The sequence below is a fragment of the Ctenocephalides felis genome, unplaced genomic scaffold (genome assembly GCF_003426905.1).
Source record: "Ctenocephalides felis isolate EL2017-DRISC unplaced genomic scaffold, ASM342690v1 CF-g0.4_SCAFFOLD_00845, whole genome shotgun sequence".
NCBI classification, from domain to species: Eukaryota; Metazoa; Arthropoda; class Insecta; order Siphonaptera; family Pulicidae; genus Ctenocephalides; species Ctenocephalides felis.
The window spans coordinates 19,078,326-19,097,498 of record NW_020536999.1 but is presented as its reverse complement, the minus strand read 5'-3'; the positions used below and the strand labels follow the sequence as shown (position 1 = coordinate 19,097,498).

At 29.4% G+C, this 19,173-nt stretch overlaps 3 protein-coding genes across 4 annotated transcripts in view; all 3 read left to right on the top strand.

Moving 5' to 3' along the window:
* Positions 1–19,173, top strand: part of LOC113364043 (serine/threonine-protein kinase NLK-like) — a 67,004-nt gene that overhangs the window by 2,956 nt on the left and 44,875 nt on the right.
* On the top strand, positions 3–2,286 carry LOC113364136 (nucleolar protein 56-like; the record flags this gene model as incomplete). Its single annotated transcript, XM_026606616.1, has 6 exons — positions 3–102; positions 233–400; positions 492–690; positions 779–1,042; positions 1,284–1,609; positions 1,902–2,286. Coding segments are annotated over 6 exons (1,404 nt in total), but the record flags the coding sequence as incomplete, so codon positions are not given.
* LOC113364042 (actin-binding protein IPP-like) lies at positions 4,745–8,105 on the top strand. 2 transcript variants are annotated; one of them, XM_026606501.1, is made up of 11 exons: positions 4,965–5,036; positions 5,108–5,528; positions 5,599–5,739; positions 5,956–6,048; positions 6,137–6,316; positions 6,392–6,555; positions 6,660–6,795; positions 6,908–7,035; positions 7,153–7,296; positions 7,428–7,587; positions 7,737–7,967. In XM_026606501.1, exons 2-11 carry the CDS (start codon positions 5,121–5,123, stop codon positions 7,965–7,967), a joined length of 1,785 nt encoding a protein of 594 aa, XP_026462286.1. In that variant the 5' UTR covers positions 4,965–5,036; positions 5,108–5,120. The 2 variants fall into 2 exon arrangements, with proteins under 2 accessions (XP_026462287.1, XP_026462286.1); XM_026606502.1 differs by having other exon boundaries at positions 4,745–5,528; positions 7,737–8,105.

The following is a 19,173-nucleotide window of genomic DNA, read 5'->3' as shown; positions in this document are numbered from 1 at the left end:
TTACTGATTTATCAAGATTCAATGCTATTGTGAAGCTGGTCGGGTTTTCTCCATTCAAGACAGCAGTTAGCGCTTTAGAAAATATCAATAGTATTTCAGAAGGTTTGTGACGTTATTTTATATAAAAATGAAATATCAACTATGCTTCGTTGTATTTTTAATGCAATTTATAGTTAATATTTGATACAAAATCTGGAGAGATATGACATTAATTATCCTATTATTTCATCAGGTATAGTACCAAAAGATTTATTATTATTTTTGGATACTACTTTACCAAAACCTGGGAAGAAAGAAAAATTGACGTTGGGTGTTGCAGATGCAAAATTAGGCGCTGCAATTACTGAAGCACTTAGCATACAATGTAATCACATTGGACCAGTACCCGAAATCATAAGAGGTAATAAATTTGCTTTTAGAATCTTGTATATAAGATTTAGCCTTAGTATTACTATTAAATACAATGTTTTTTAAAACTAATTTTGTTGCAGGTATTCGTTTTCATTTTCCAAACTTGGTAAAAGGATTCACAGAAAAGTCTGCAGGTGTAGCTCAACTTGGTTTAGGTCATAGTTACTCCAGGGCCAAAGTTAAATTTAATGTTAATCGTGTGGATAACATGATTATCCAATCAATAGCATTATTGGATCAACTTGATAAAGATGTTAATACATTTTCCATGAGAATACGGTGAGATTTTATTTGAATATATATAAGAAACAGCATTACGCTACTGTAATATAAAATTACAGTGAAATAATACATTGAAATTTTACAGCGAATGGTATTCTTACCATTTCCCAGAGTTGGTCAAAATTGTTCCTGATAACTACATGTTTGCTAAAGTTACACAAGTAATTAAAGATCGTAAGACTTTAACACAAGATAGTTTAGAAGCTCTGGAAGAAATAGTCATGGATTCAGCTAAAGCTCAAGCAATAATTGATGCATCTAAGTCATCAATGGGAATGGACATCAGTGTTGTTGATTTGATGAATATAGAAATGTTTGCAGGCAGAGTAGTTAGATTATCTGATTACAGGTATATTCTACATATAAAATTTTATAGTACATTATTTGCAGAAACTAGAGCTTGCAAAATGTTTGTACTAGTTTTTCAAGTGTAGAATTTCTGCAAAATATTAAACAGAAATTTCAATAATTGTACAAATTTTATTAATTTGTTCTGATTTTAATAAATTTCTGGCACACTTTCATTACATTTCATAATGTTGAATTACTAATTTAATTATAGCATATTGACTCAATTTAATATTAAACAGGAAGCAGTTGGCCAATTACTTACATTCCAAAATGGTAGGTGTGGCACCAAATTTGGCTACTTTAATTGGTGATCAAGTGGGCGCAAGGCTTATAGCTCATGCAGGAAGTTTAACAAATCTAGCTAAATATCCTGCCTCCACAGTCCAAATTTTGGGCGCTGAGAAAGCTTTATTCCGTGCTTTGAAGACCAGGGGTAATACTCCAAAATATGGTCTGCTATTTCATTCTACATTCATAGGCAGAGCTGGTATGAAAAATAAGGGAAGGATATCGAGATACTTAGCTAACAAGTGTACTATTGCATCAAGAATTGACTGTTTCTCAGGTACCTAATTGTTTGCTATGCAACTATGTAAAGTATTTATTCAAAAATTCTGTTTAATATATTTCAACAAATATCTTGCTAAATTTTGTTGTTTTTAGCAGAGTCTAGAGCTTGTCAATGTTTTTATTTTACAAGTGTGATAACCCTGCTACATCAATGACTAGAAATTAAAAATTATTGGTACTTGCTTTTTTTGGCTTAGACCAGATAATTTCTGCAACATTGATAATTTTTCATTTATCACTTGGTTCAATATTCAATATAGGTCTTTGATTCACTGTATTTTTTACAGAGAATCTATGTAGTGTTTTTGGGGAAAAGCTTAGGCAGCAAGTTGAAGATAGATTGAAGTTTTATGAATCTGGTGATGTTCCTGCTAAGAACATTGATGTTATGAAAGAAGCTATTGAATTAGCAGCTCAACAAATTCCTGAAGCTGAAGCCGAAGCCGATCTTTCAGTTTCTGAGAAAAAGAAGAAGAAAAAAGCCAAAAAAGAGAAGCGTAAACATGAAGAATCTGAAGAAGTTGTTCAAGAAAATGGGGATAATAATGGTGATGCTGACGAAACATTAGAAAATGGTGACACAGAAGAACCTAAAAAGAAGAAGAAGAAAAAGAAGGATAAGAACCAAGAGTAAAGCTTTAATTTTGTTGCAAGAGTAATTTTAATTTAAAGTTTATAAAAAAATATTTCATTAAAAGTAATATTTTATCCATGTTTTAATTACATGACGGTTTTGTATTTAGGAAACAATATTTATTGTTCAATATATAAATGCTTAAATATTGTTAGAATTTTGTATTTTATTTCAATTCAATATAAATCTAAACTAATACAATGTTATCATTTATTGATGCCTTCCATATATTGAATATATAAAGATAGACAAGTTGGTAAATCGAGTTCTTTTAGTTTTTGTTGAAATTTATTATAGGACACAAAGCCTAAATTGCAAAAAAGTCTTCTGATAACACACCGTGATAAATGTTTGAGACTGAAAAATTTCGGTGTCAATGTGTCGTCAACAAATTCTAATTCCCAAGTTTCTGGTAGTGAAAGTTTATTCCATTTTTTACCTTTATTTCTCTTCAATATATAATAAGGTGAATAAAGTGGGCTTACTGTAGATAATGCTCGTAAAGCCCAAATTTCTATAGGAATTTCTACTTCTATACATATGGAGTGTGGATTGATAATATTGATATCATGCCACAAAATGCTAATCTTTGTCCATAACACACCAAACATCTCGGCAATTTCTAAAAGCTTGACAAAATCTGTCGGATGATATAGATTGAATTTAGGCAAATTACTATATTGAAAATCATAATTTAATGATAGGTGTGATAGCAACACCTGAATAATTAATATGCAATGATTTTTATCTGCAGTCCAAATTGCCATAAATAATCAACCGCAAACAATGCAAATATTTCTGGTCGCTTTTCAAAAAGTCTAGTGTTTTTTATATCACAATTAAAGTTAAACTTTTGGTAACTCAATGTTAAAATTGAGTTTACGTCCATACTATTTAACAATGGTTCTAGAGCAGCATTAGCAAAGTGTAGTGGAAGTCTGCCATCATGATCTGGTATATGTGGATTAGCTCCTTTTAATAAAAGCATTTGTACTATATTTTTATTATCATGCTGTGCAGCAATCATTAAAGCGGTTGTACCATATATACTCTGTCTGTTAATATCTTCTGCACAAATAAATTGTAATATCAATTTGATGCAAATTTTGCATTTGCTCATAACAGCAAGATGTAAAGGAGTATATTTACTATCATTTGTTAAAGATGCATCAGCACCAGCAAATAACAAAATTTCAAGACATTTATAATCTGCATTCATAGCAGCAATATGTAATGGAGTATCTCCTGCATAATCTTGAACATCTAGATCTGATCCAGCATTTACTAATAATTCAACATATACACGTTTTTGTTTGTTGCAAAGAATGTGCAAAGGTGTTTCTAACTCATTATTTGATATATCAATACAATCTGGATCTGCATTGAGTAGCAGCTGCACTATATCTAAATTAAATTAAAAGAGAATAGTTCAAGGATGAAAATTTCATGAAATAAAAGGATATGTATTTGCTAAAACTCAAACTAATTGTGTAGTATTAACAACCTCTTTTTAAGTGATTTGAAAATTACTTTTTAGCTTACTATTAATATTATATTGTATCTTATCTCATGTGCATTTTCAAATACCTAAATTTTCAATTGCAACGGAACAAGCTATAAAAAGAGCGGTTTCTCCTTCATGTGTTTTTAACTGTGTGAGATTATACTCTGAAAACTTTGGAGCAAGAAAAAAGTTCACACAATCAACATAGGCCTTTGCCACAGAATGATGCAGTGAGGTCCATCCATGATTATCTGCGATATCAGGCCGTTTTCCCTCTCTGTCCAAAAATTTTAATTTTTCAACATCACCTACAAATGTTGTGTATTATGCAGAAAAATTAAATACTACAAATAAAAAAATAAATTGGTTGTATCCCTATAAAAATTACAAATTTAAATAACTGATCATTGAGTAAATTTTAAAATTTACATTTGAATAAGGTAATATATTGTCTTCATATTTGCATGAATTACCTAAGAATGTTGCAGCGAGCATTCTATTATAATTAACTAGAATCACATAGAAAAAGCTAATAATAAAATTTTGCTTAACCAATATTCCTAGAATTTGATAATTTAAATCACAGTTGAAATATATTGTTTGTAAATAAAACAAACAGAAAAACCCAACATGCAATATGGAAGGTTATGGTATTGAAATATTGAAATTTAAAAGTCAAAACCGAAATAAATATCGATTCATAAAAAAGCGAATAATTTTTCAGTATTTTTATTATTAGGATGATAAATAAGATTTAGACAGATTTAGCAATATTATATTCTTGAGTCGAAATCCCAAAAGTAAATGCTAAACAGATAATTGATTTGACAGTTCGTCAAAAATACTCTGAAGTTATACTACAGTTTGTTAATTTAATTAAGTAATAAATTCCATAATTGAATTAAATTCGTCATTTAATTTTATTAAAACAGATTAATTCTTTAAAACTGTGTGTACCACATTTTCCTGATATTATATTTAAAAATAAAATTAGCACAACGATATATGCAATTCTGGAGTTGTTGGCTATTAGTGCAGTATGACATATTGACAGTAGTTTTGACGTTTTTTTCTCAAGGAATGATAAAGATCTTTTAACACAAGCATAAATATTGAATAAATATGAAATAACTTATTATTTGTTTAAATCTTATTATTTTTATTTGGCAATTTATTGATAAGTAATTTAATTTTAAATAGAAAAGTTATTTATGGGAGTGGTCTAGTTTGACATAAATTGTTTGAACTTTAAACTAAAAAAATATGATATCCTGTTTATAAATAGTGCGTAATATGTTTAAAACAATATTGTGTCTGATTTTGTGATACCATAATTCTGAATGATTATTTTGTAGTTTTTTTTTAATAATGCCTCCATTAAAGACTTGTAAAGTTTATCCAGAGAATTGTCCAGGCGCTCCGCCTCCCACGCCCGCGGCTGAGAGAAAGCCATATACGAGCACTCAACATGCCCAAAAACTTTTAATGAACCTAAATAATCTCAGAAATGATTCAAGGTTTTGTGACATTCAATTGAGAGCAGGAGGAACAATATTTAATGCACACAAAGCAGTTTTATCAGCTAGTAGTGCTTATTTTGAAGCTATGTTTCGTCCAGGAATGAGTGAAGAACAAAAGGATTTAGTCACATTGCATACATTAGATCCCGATATCTTGAATTTGTTAATCGATTTCATTTATACAGGCAGAGTAGAAATATCACAAAGCAATGTACAAGAATTGTTGTCAGCAGCCGATATGTTACAGTTGCAAGAGGTATTTGTTAAATTTCTATTTGTTTAAAAAATCTAGCAGTCCAACTATATCCAAAATTACATTATTGCAGGTTGTTCAAGGTTGTACAGATTTTTTACAATTAGAAATACATCCAAGCAACGCATTGGGTATTTTAAGATTTGCTGAAGCTCATCATTGCACAGATCTTGTTCGCTATGCTAATGACTATGTTAATACAAACTTTCCTCAAGTATGATAAATGAAGTATTTTGATATATATATATATATATATATATATATATATATATATATATAGAATAGAATAGAATAGAATAGAACTTTATTAAAATTCAATAGTTACAATTTAAGTCATTTATATATATATATATATATATATATATATATATATAATGGTCAAATAGTTTAATTTAATTTTTAATTTATAAATTTATTCTGTAATCTTTAGGTCTGTAAAGAAGATGAGCTTCTAGATTTACCCTTGAATTTACTGACTAGATTATTATCTTCGGAACTAATTCGTGTAGATAGTGAATATCAAGTGAGTTTCAAATTACTTAATAACTTTGTTCCATCTTTGTACTAACAATAAGCAAATAATAATTTTAATAAAATAATATTTTGTTCAGGTGTTTGAAGCAGCAATTCGTTGGGTATCATATGATGTTCCCAGAAGAAGACGACATGTTTTTGAAGTTTTAAGACATGTTCGAATTGCTTTGATGCCTATACAGTTATTACAAAGAACACTAGATGAATGCAGAGATGATTCCTTAAAAGTTGCACTAAGATCTATAGTGAAGGACTTGGTAAAATATCTTTATATTATAATTTTATTGTTTTGTAGTTGAAATTGTGTAACTTATCTAAAAACCTTATCATAGGTTTCTCAAAAAGGTCTGTTTGTAACATTGAATGCAGCTCCACGTAAATGTGCTAAAAAACATATTTATATAATTGGCGGATCAAAAAGGGAAACAACAAGTGGATGGCATAAAAATACAGATGCAATATTTGACTCTGTAGCCAAATTTGATACTTTTAGAGGGTAACTATAATTAAACATTACATTAATTAACAATTAAATTGAGTTTTTGATGAGTACCAAAATATGTGTTATTAAATAATTTAACTTTCTAATATAATTTTCAGACAATGGTTAGAATCGCCATCCATGACTGTTGGCAGAATTTTACCGGGCGTAGCATCCTTAAGAAATTATATTTATGTTGTAGGTGGTGAGCTTGGCTCACAGATTTTAGCTAATGGGGAAGTTTATGATACTCAGGTAAAAATTTATTACATAATACCAAATTTAGAAATTTTACTTAACATAATATTATATATATATATATATATATATATATATATATATAATTAAATATGCCTGTTTATTTCAGACAGAAACATGGTCCCATATGGCTCCAATGGTCATTCCAAGATGCGAATTTGGTTTATGTGCTTTAAACAATTCTCTATGGGCAATCGGGGGATGGATTGGTGAAGATATAGGAGGATCTATTGAAAGGTAAGAAAATCATTTGAATAGTTTATATGAGAATATTGAATAAGAAAAGCAAAATATTGAATTAACATATATAAAAAAATATATTTTTTGATCATGAACTTTTTTCAATATTTTCAGATATGATCCTTACACTGATGTTTGGCATTTATGTGGTGATATGCCAGAACCTAGGTTTTCAATGGGAGTAGTTACATTTGAGGGCTTAATTTATATTGTTGGAGGTAGTACAAACTCAAGAAGACATTTACCTGATTTGATCAGGTACTTATCTATCTTCTATAAATATCTATTTCTTGTTTGTATACAAGGATTTATTTCTTATTTATGTATTATGTATTTCTTATTTCTTATTTGTATTGAGGATTTATTTCTTATTTATGATTACATTACAGTTTTAATCCAATTACTGGTGAATGGAATAAGCTTCCTTCAATGTCAAAAGCAAGGTCCCAAATGGGCGTAGCTGTTCTAGATAGATGTCTTTATGTTGTGGGGGGTAATGGAAGTCATTCAGAAGTACTTCGAACAGTGGAAAAATATGATTTTGATAAGGTAACATTTTAGTAATCATTTACATAATTAGCAATGAACAATATTTTAAAGATTTAGAAAATAAATAATGCCTGGCCACAATTTCCAAGTTTTCATAGTTCTAAAATCATCTATTGTGCTTGCCTGATTATGTTTTATATTATTTACAGGGGACCTGGACGAACATAGCTCCTATGTGTGTTTGCCGTGCTAGTCCAGCAGTAGCATCAGCTAATGGTTTGTTATATGTTGCTGGTGGTGATCAAACAATTGAAGTTAATTTTTATCGTGCACAAATCACTATTACATGCATGGAAGCTTATAACCCTCTCACAAATCAATGGACTGCATGTCCAGATTTACCAGAAAGTAGATCTGAAGCCGGTGCTGTAGTATTGTGAGATTAACTGTAAGTATGTAGAGGCGAGTGAAGATATTATTTTTCAGCTGCAGCTTTAAATATATTTGAATATTAAAGTGAAGTTTTGTTGTATTTACATTTACTGCTTAAGAGAAAAGATCGATAAATATACTGTACTTGACCCTTACTATTTTTTTGAGATTAGATCTGTTCTTTTTAATATTTTGAATATATAGTTCATATATATAATTCAATTTTACATTTAACAAAAGAACTTGAAATTAAAATTAAATTTAAATATTATTTTTATAATTTGAAAAGCATGTATTAATTTGTAATATAGACTTTCTAAAAAAATATTCTAGGAAAGCAGAATTTAAGTAGAATTTTATAAATTTCATTTATTGACTTAATATATAATTGATGTAGTATTAGAAATCAGCTTTAATTCTTGTCCAAATTTATATGTGATAAATAATTATGACACACCCAGTTATTAATTTAATAGTAATTCAGGTGAATGCAATAAGTTAGAATTAAGTGGGATAGGTATATTCCATCAATCAACATTTTTTTTTTTAAATATTGTTGTCAATCCACAAATTTGAAAATATTCAAATCCTTTTATTATCTTCTATAAAGATAAATTTACCTTCATTCTTTGAAATAAAATTTTAATAATTATAGATACAATTACATATGACATGTGCTTAAACATTAAAAAAAAATGAAACCTTTTGTTGTGAAGCTAGTGAAAATTAAATGCATTTCTTAATCTTAATGCCAAAGAATGACTATTACAAATGTAAGACATTTATACTAATATTAAACATGTTTATATGCAATATATAATATATTACTTTATTACTTAAGTTAATAATAATTATTAATGTTAAATTTGGTCTCCAATGGGAATCTTTCATGATCTATTAACAAATAGATTAATATCATTTTTAAGATTAATATTTTATTTTAATTTCATGCAAGTTTCCCATTTCATTCACTTTTAGATTATTTTCAAATTAAATGAAATTTCCAATATTATAATTATAGTATAGTTTTTAAAAAAAGTTATATTTTATATTTTAATAAAAGTTATATTTTATTCATCACATGCTTGGATGTGTAAATTTTATGTAAATATTGAAAATTAATAGATAATGAAAATTGTATAAATCAGTTATTGTAAATTAAACGAAAATGCTAATATGAATTTTGATGTGAATGGAATGATTTGAGTGAAATGAGTTTTAAAATTTTTATTTGTTTTAATATTAATGCATATTATGTTCATGCTTTACTCAATATATATGATATAAGTTTTTAATTATTGTAAGATGTGATTACTTATAAAGAATCTAATGCATATGTTATATGAAAACGTTTATGTAATAAATAAAAAATGCTGAATCTAATTGAGTTGTATTGAATATTAGATTAGAATAATTTAGGAAAAACACTATTATTTTGAAAACCAATACCAATATTGAATTGGTTAAAAATCAGTTATACAATTAATGAAAAAACAACAGTTAGCCATACTTTATATTAAAAAAGTAAAAGTAAATACATCACAATAGAATTTACTAGTAATAAAATGTTAATAACATTTAAATGTTATTAACATTTTAATATTTTTCCAGAAATTTTGAAAAAGGTTTATCTTTAATCCATTTTGTTGCTTGAACTAACCGATTCATAGCGAGTGGTAGTGCAGGAAATGTTGTTAGAAAATAATCACGAATCTGCAAATCATTCGGATTGGATTTCATACACATGCCAATAAATTTTATTAAACTAATTGGGCACCATTGGTCACAGTTAAGCTCTGGCAACTAAAATATATAAATCACACATATTAAATAATATATTGATACATTCAGGATTAGGTCTTAGTTGGGAAATTTTAATGCAGTTATATTTCCATACCTTTGCAAAATCTCTTTTAACTATCGAATACCAATCTCCACGAACTTCAAATTTATTCGCTAAGAATGCAATTTCGTCGTGAAAATTTTGAAGCAAAATTTCTCTTCCTTCCTGCTGTATGGGTAGACTTAAGCACATCATCAAGAAGGTCCAACGTCTGTTTGGATCCCAGAAGTAAACGTGCCTATAATATATTCTGTGTTTATACCTTTCTAATATTTTAGTAGTATTGGCTGGTGAAAAAACTGACTTACTTTAAAATTTCCGTTGTCGTTGGCCTATCGAAAGGGTTTGAATGTAATGTCCATAGTACCAAATCTTTAAAATCACAGCAAGTCGTTTGTACACGAGGAATTCCATTTGCAATGGACGTCTCTATTTGTTCTAAGTCGTTTCCAAATGGGTGCAGGCCACCACTTGATAAAAAATACATCAGCATGCCGAGAGTCTAGATTAAAATTTTAGTTTAGACATAATTAATAATGCAGAGTTAATAAGATAATGTATAAAATAAATGTAAATTATGGTTGGTAATGAAACAGGAATTGGCAACCATAGATAAATAAGCATAATGTTGGCAACACTAAAATTATGTCATTGTATTTTTTTGAATACGATTCAGTACATACTCAAATGTCAGTGAGTTTAGTTCTAAACAGTTTAATTAGTTTAGTTGTGTTAATATTAAATGCTGTGCTAAAGTTATAATTTAACTGAAACAAGAGGAATAGCAAATAAGTAAGTTAACAAAAATTAACAATTCTATCTTTAGTTTACATAAGAAAAACTATGTCTTAATAAATTCGTTATGTCAAAAGTTCAAAATGGCGAGCACAGTACTTTCCTTGAAAAGTGCAATAAAAATTTGACAAAACAGACATTTTGCTTAATCAATACGTAATTTTATCTATTATATTCTAACTTGTATATCAGCTTGAGTTGTGCAAAGAATTTGGTAATATTTTTTATATAACCGCAAATTTTCTCGTGCAAACCATAACACCGAAAATTTAGCAGGTATCGTGTACAGACTAGGCCCCTAAAATAAAAACAATTAGTTTATATATTATTAATTGTGCGAGATAAAATAAATTCACGGAAATTCTCATTGAATGACTATTAATTTTACCTCGTGTAATCCGAACTCTGCTAAACGTAAACATCCCTTTGAATCAATCAAAACATTACTCGGTTTTAAGTTCCCATGAATTATGATTGGATCGTGTTGGTGTAGAGCATGTAATCCCATCACCATTTGTTTGATGAGCACCTGGAATAAACGATAAAAAAGATCTTTTAATTCAATGTCATAACTAATTAATAATAATTTAGACATATAACATATATATGCTATATGTCTAAAACGTATATTTTTATAGTACTATAAAGTTTATGTCTATAACTTTATGATACTGGTAGGGAAACCTCGAGCCTCCCATGCACAAAGTAAATGTAAAAAATACACCAACCCCTTAATGGATTTTTAATTTTTATGCCCGTTGGTGTTTGATGAAAGATTACAAATAAATTATTTAATTTAAATAGTTGTACCCTCGGTCAAAAACACAGATAATAAAGTTCATATTTACCTCCGTTCCAAATTTAGATTCTCCTCCGTTAATTACATGAATATATTCTTCAAGATTGTACTCACACAATGGTGTTATATAAAGCGCTTCGTAATCCGACAATTGTATAAATCGTGATGGAAGAAGATATTCACATCTTAGCTAAAAATTAGCATTACAGAATTCCATAACACAATCGATTTTCGACATAATCACTTCTTAAAACTTACTGGTTTAAGTTTTAGTGTTGTCCAAATTTTGCAATCCGTTAAAAACGGCATACATTTCATAGCTATAAGATTGCTTCCACCTTTTACTTGTCCAAAATCCATTTTGCCTAATTTTCCACCAGCATTTACCAGAAAGCTTTTTAATTTATCGGCGTGACAAACAAAGCTAAGACCTGAATAGTAAATAAATAATAAAAAATTCCGAATATTTATTTATCAAAGGTATAAAATATATGACATTTATGTTATTTATGCTAATGAAGGCCATAAATTGAGTAAAATGTCTTAAAAGCTTAAAAAAATATAAGCTCGATTTTTATATTTTTTATAAATATTCTACTAGCTAGAATAATGAAGTCCTGGATTTATTGCTTTCAGTAAACGATTTCTATTTAAATTTTTTAATTTATTTTTTTTAATGCACGGGTTAAAAATTGTATGCTTCTACCTACAATAGTATTTATATTCATTTTGTGAAATATTAATTGATACTACATATATAGTTTTATTTCATATGATTATTATCTCTAATCAAATTAGCAATAAAACACTAGAAGTATCAAAATACAAATAAATATATTTACTATGTATTATATATTTACAAATTAAAGGCATAAGACATGGAAGTTTAGGTATCTAAATATGTAATATAAAATAAATGTATGTTAAAATTCGGCGACCAGGACTTCATATGATCAGGTTGAAATTTTGGTCCTTAGCTTTTAAGCGTATTGCATTTTGCGTCCGCCTTGTTTATTGTTAAAATATGTACCTGCTGGTGCCATATTAATAATGTCTTCGGTTTTCAAATAAGTTTCAACATGATTCCAACGAGATTTTGGTTCCTCGTTGATTTCAAGGCTCGAATTTCTTACCTTATGCTCGGATATCACACGGAAGAGTCTTTTTGATTCTAAATTATATCTGAAAAAAATATATAGATTTGAAATAATTACTCAACTTTAAAAAAAGTATTTACATTTTAAATTTTGCAAAAAAATATTCACCTGCTTGGGGATAGCTTGAGTAATGTTGGTTCTATGGTAGCCCAATGATTTCTCATTTGGTTTAAGTATTGCCTTTCCATTGATCGCAAAACTTGGAGTTGTGTCTCTCTGCATGAACCTGTAGTATTAAAAAACTAATATGAATCCATAATAACATACATACATTACTAGTGCTCTACGAGATTAGTAACACTAAATTGGGAAAAACTCCTGGTAATGATGCGATCACATTTGGTCTAATAAAACACTTTTCTGATAAAGGTAAGAGATTTTTAACTATATTATTTAATGCCATAATACGGCTGAAGTATTTTCCTTCATCGTGGAAATTGGCAAAAATAATCTTAATTCTCAAGGCTGGAAAAAATCCTATTGATGCAGTTTCCTACCGGCCCAATAGTCTTCTGTCTTGCCTCTCAAAAAATTTTGAAAAAGTTATTCACAAAAGAATCATTAATATTTTAGAAGATAATAATTTTATGCCAAAACATCAATTTGGGTTCATTAGACAACACTCAACAATAGAACAAATACATAGAGTTGGGGATTCCATTTATAAAGCCTTTCACTTAAAAAAATATTGTTCAGCCCTTTTTCTTGACACAGTCAGGCGTTTGATAAAGTTTGGCATAACGGCTTGTTGTACAAATTGAAGAAGAATTTACCATACAACTATTATCTTCTCCTAAAATCATATCTGTGTGATAGAAGGTTCTTCATCAGTTTTAATGATGCTTTATCTAATGTTAAAAATATTTTTTCCGTAGTTCCCCAATGTAGTGTTTTTGGTCCGCTGCTTTACATTTTATATACTGCTGATATACCTACAAATGAGAAACCATGATTGCTACCTTTGCAGATGCTCGGAAATTCTACAAAAACATGTAGATGAAGTAGAAAAGTGGATGAAACTATGGAGAATAAAAGTGAATAACTCTAAATCAGTTCACGTTACTTTTACCTTACGACGAAGTAGAAAAGTGGATGAAACTATGGAGAATAAAAGTGAATAACTCTAAATAAGTTCACGTTACTTTTACCTTACGACAAGGTTCATGCCCCCCTGTTAGATTGAATGGTGATTTGGTTCCTGCATCCAATGTTGTTAAATATCTGGGAATACATTTAGATAGAAGATTAACCTGGCATGAACATATTCTAAAGAAGCGTCAGCAGCTTGAATTAACACGTAGGCAACTTAATTGGTTATTGGGCTGGAAATCACAAGTCACAATAGAAAATAAACTCCTAATATACAAGACAATTATTAAACCAATATGGTCCTAGGGCCTACACACATGGGGTGCGGCCAGTAAATCGAACATAACTATTCTACAAAGGTTCCAAAATAAAATTTTGAAAGAAATCGTGAACGCTCCAAAATACGTTCCAAATTGGTTGATACATTTACTGCACCAGATACAAAGCTCGTCTAAGTCGTCATCCAAACGTATTAGCGTCAGATCTGCTCAAGCCTTTACCACCAAAGCGTCTCAAAAAAAGAATCTGCAATGATTTACTACAAAATATAACATAACATCTATGAAGGCGCTATCGCAGGATAGCGATCCTTCTCACGCAGACAAATAATATATAACTGTAAGAAATGTAGCTGAATGCACTTTGTATAGCTTGCTATGAAAAATAAATAAAAAAAAAGAATTATCTACTAAGATTGAAATTAATGGAATTGTGCAATAAAAAGGAACTGAGTAAATTCAGTGTTAAAATTCACCATTCTTTGGTCGAATTTTCATTTTAGGTGATTTTTTATAATTACCTAAAGGAGTATCAGGTTTATCTATAAATCCAGGGTAACCAGCGCGTCTGTCGTTGTCCCAGAGTCTTTCATATTTGCTGGTTAAGGACATAAAAAGATTTCGCAATTTTTCAACTGAAGGTGGTTCTTCCTCATCTTCTTGTTCTACAAAGCTGCTAGAATCTTGACTAATATTTGCAGAATTTTCACTTGATATTGAATCTTCTTGGTCAGGTTGTTGGTTCTCGTTTTTTATTGGAGTGCATTGAGGAACTTGGACCTTTACATTTAATGAAAAAGTTGGTGAAATAATGGACTGATAAATAAAATATAAATTATTAATTTCCCGTAGGGTAAGTTATTGTAATGGGCCGAAAATCGGAATTGAAACTTAACTTTAACTTTAACTATTCTCGACGTTTTGAAGGTTTCTGAACATTTTGGCATACCTCAGAAAAAATGGATGTGTGTGTGTGTGTATGTATGTATAGATACAAATTTCCAGTCACGTTTTCGGGCGCAGGAATCAACCGATTTGAATGGTTCAAAAAACATTCGATTCCTATCGATAGGGAAAAGAGCTGATTAGTTTTTGGCAAAGGCAGGTCCAGCCATTTCGGGGATACTGAGCAAAGAGTGCAGAAAATAGAAATCGACTTTTTGAGAGAACGGAGTATCCGATTTGAATGATCTAAAAAACATTCAATTAGTAATGATTGGGAGAAGTGTTTATTAGTTTTTGGCAAAGGCAGGCCCAGCCATTTCATAGATACGGAGCTAAATGTTAAAAGAATGGCAGTTTTTGAGAGAACTAAGCGTCCGATTTGAATGATTCAAAGAACTTTCTGCTTGTCTTAACAAAATAATTGATTTTGGAAAAAAATTTTGTTTCAATTTTTTTTTTAATTTTTTGTATATCGAAAATAATTCAGATTTTATTTTTAATTCTGACTAAAGTTCTAATGTACTTTAAGCAAGTGATTTTAACTTTGAAATTCAGTTTATATAATTCTTATAAATATTAGACAATGTTACAATATTTATAATAATCTATTTTAAAACATTTAATTCCTCGATCATCTCGTTACGGTACGGGAAGTTCCAGCAATTTGCCTCAAGGCACGATGCCGTAATTGCCTCAAGACAGAATTCCACTTACAGCTAGTTTATATATTTAAATCAAATACAAAATTATTGAATAATTGAACTAAGTATCTATTTCCTCATTTCTTTCATATATTTGCAAATTAAATTACTAAAACCATTTTGACCCAAAATGAATGAAACTAGTTGACGTACTCTAATGTAAACAACTAATGCCATAAATTAACACATATGTTCAAAACAATTTGGCTTATGGCTTTGATTGTATTGTCATGTTTTTGCTAAGAGTCGATTAACCTTAATTTCTTAAATTTTTGTCTGTTTTCTCTAATTTATCACTATATTTTGAGACTAATTCTTTAACGTTTAAGAACATATACTTTATAAAATATTTTGAGAATTAGCTAATTTTACTACAATAATGTTTACTTACCGGTTCTTCCAAAATTTTTGTATCCTCAGAATGGATTACCTCATGATGTTTATTTTCAACTTGTACTTTTACTGGACTTTCTTTCGAAATAATATTCTCAGGTTCCTTTACTACTTTGGCTTTTTTCTTTCCTTTCGGTTCAGATTTCAGAACTTTAGAATATTTAGGTGTTTGATCTTGTTTAGATTTTTGTATAGGATTGTTGGTTTTTAAAGATTTGTCTTGAAGCTGACCTAAGGCTTTTCTGTATTGAGCATTTTTACCATGATCTTGCTCCAAATGATGCGATTTTGATTTAGCCGAAGCTTTTAAAAGACGTCTGCATTCTGACACTCGGCGAAGTATCTAAATGACAATTATAAAATATACTGTTGATTTAGAATTAGAAATTAAATACTTAATGTTGAGAGCAATCTATATTTTTAGTGATTAATATGTAGTCAATGATATTAATTTTCTAATAATAAATGAGTATTTTTTATTATTCTTAAATCATCAAAAGGCACATTGAAAAGAAATTATACTGAAAATTTATATTTCATACCAGTGGTCTACGCTTTCCGAGATTCAAAATTTGATCCGGGTGAAGACGTTCTAATACCTTTGCAACCCTTGATTGGAAATGCATTAACCAACTTCTTCCTAATAGTAAAAAATGCGTCAATGATAATAATATTTTAAAACAAATAAATAATTTATATAATTTTAATAATATAATATTTATTGGATGTTTTTATCAGCAAAAGTTTTATACTATTATATTATCTGTTGATGCTGGATTTTCTTTTTTTAAATCATTTATATTTTAATTGCAAATAATTTATACTAATTGTAAATATTTTACCTATACAGCAAGTAGCGCAAGCGCACAACATCGGCAACATAAGTGCCCATGATGCAGGTAACCATTTTTCCTGAACGCCACTGGAAACTTGGTCCATCAATCCCTTTGGCATAATTTTCATTTGGACTTCCAAAGCAGTGTCAGTATTTTCCAGAACTTCTACTTTTCCCAAAAATTTTTCTGCCAAATTAAGACACTGCATTGCGTTGTTAGGATTGGACATGAATTCTATTGCTACCTGTGAATCATATATGTGTAAATATTTAATTTTGCTATAAATTGAAAGTATCAATAATTTTTTACTTGGTTTTCTTTTGCGCTATGCTCGACTTCATCTTTACTTCGAACGTCTCCAGATAAAATCACTTCAACTAATGCCTGAGCAATTGCTGCACAATATTCCTCATTGTTTTCGTGATGAATTATGGATTTTAGAAGTTCATGAGAAGCTTTACAAGCATTCCACTCACTTCCATGATGCATCCCTAAAAATAAAAATATTTTCAATCGGTAAGTTTTAAATATCTTATCAAATTGAAAATGGAAGTAATATATTACCTAGATATACAATACTAGGAGTAAATACGCATAGTAGCGCATCCAATTGGCCTGTTGAAGTTGCTGGAGTGGGAGGATTGTGCACAGCCTTTATCAAACTGATTGTAAAATTCCATTTTGTTAAAAATAATGCAAATAGAGAGTAACTTATCAAATTAATTATAGGTTAAAATTACTATCGTGTAATTAGCATTAATACCAGTAAGCAAAATTCAAAGAACTTTTAACCGTATGAGTTTACCACCTATCAATATGATCCTGCACACTCCTCTTTCCTTTAATCTTTCTGGAAGCTGCGATCAAAAGTTCTACAACTTCACATTTTGGGACTTTTTCTATACTAGCTGCCTTGGCAAGTGCATAACATAACGCAGTACATCCTCGTTCGTCCATGTTATCCACTGATGCACCAGCCTGCAGAAGACGGTTTGTCTGAGCTTTTAGTCCTTGGGCTGCACATAACATGAGAGGTGTTATATTACGAACATTTCCCTGATCTACAGATACTCCAACAGATAAACAAGATTCGAGAAGGCCAGACCACTGTCGCCTAAAATTCAAAAAAATATATTTGTTTGAAATCACCTAATTATGAGGGAATTATATTATATACCTTATAGCCAGATGTAGCAGGGTATTTCCTTGTTTAGTTTTAAATTCTTCTGGTTTTGGAACTTCTTCCAAAAGTGACATTACTATATGTTCACCAAAATTATCATGTTCTGCAACTGCTGTCATTGGACAGTCACCTGCATCGTCCATAGTGTCTAGGCTTGCTCCTCTGGTTCTTAAGAGAGACACTAAATCTGGCCGTCCTAATAAAAATTCACTTATTTTAATTCAGCTTTTTATTTTTTTATATGAAAAAAAACAATTGTTTTGTTACCTCCACGAATAGCCCACAATAGAGGAGTGCCACCGTTAGGACCAGGTGCATCTAAATCAACTGGTCCCGATCTGAGAATTCTTTAACTAATTCGTATTTGCCAGAGCACAAGCACCATGCAGAGAAATGGAATGGTGGCCATAATAAAAAAACAATAGATAAAATATGCATTTTATAGATAACTCCATGTTTAATTTAATGTTATCAATTGTTTAATATTAGAAGCGTTGTAAAACATGTGCCATGTTTTCAACAAACGATATTAATCTTTTATCGGTTATTAGTATTATTGAAATTAAATTATTGTTTGATGAAGGTTGAAAAATAGTCTTTACCTATTGTTAATTTTAATTTCCGTTGTACGTCAATCGCTATATAACAACATGCAAATTAATGTGTATTTAACAGTTTGATACGAATGTTTTTAATGACTCCCGATTGTGGCATGGTTCGATATTTTTCTAATTAATGCATGTTTTATAAACATTTATGTTATTTTCATTCATGAAATTATTTGTCGATATGAATTATTCGATCGACGTGTATTCGTAGAAATTTCTTTATTTAAACATGCAAAAAATAATTGTCTCAAATTAGAGAATTATCATTTTTAGCTGTGTTTTTACCATAACTCAATTTGCAAATATGTAGTAGAGGAATAATTTGCTGTTCAAGGCAAAAATAATATTTTTGGAAAAAACCTGAATATTAATAATATCAATAACTGATTTAACAACACTCAGCTTGGATGCTTCAAAATGTAGTTATTGAACTTATGATGATATTTTAATCATAAAATTATTAAAATTTATTTATCCTGACCAGGCTGGTTCCAAACATTGATTCAAGTTTGGTTTGCTCTTCAATTCTCAAACAAAGTTCCAATCTGTCTTGATTTTCGGGTACATGAGAGGGTTGCTCTACGGGA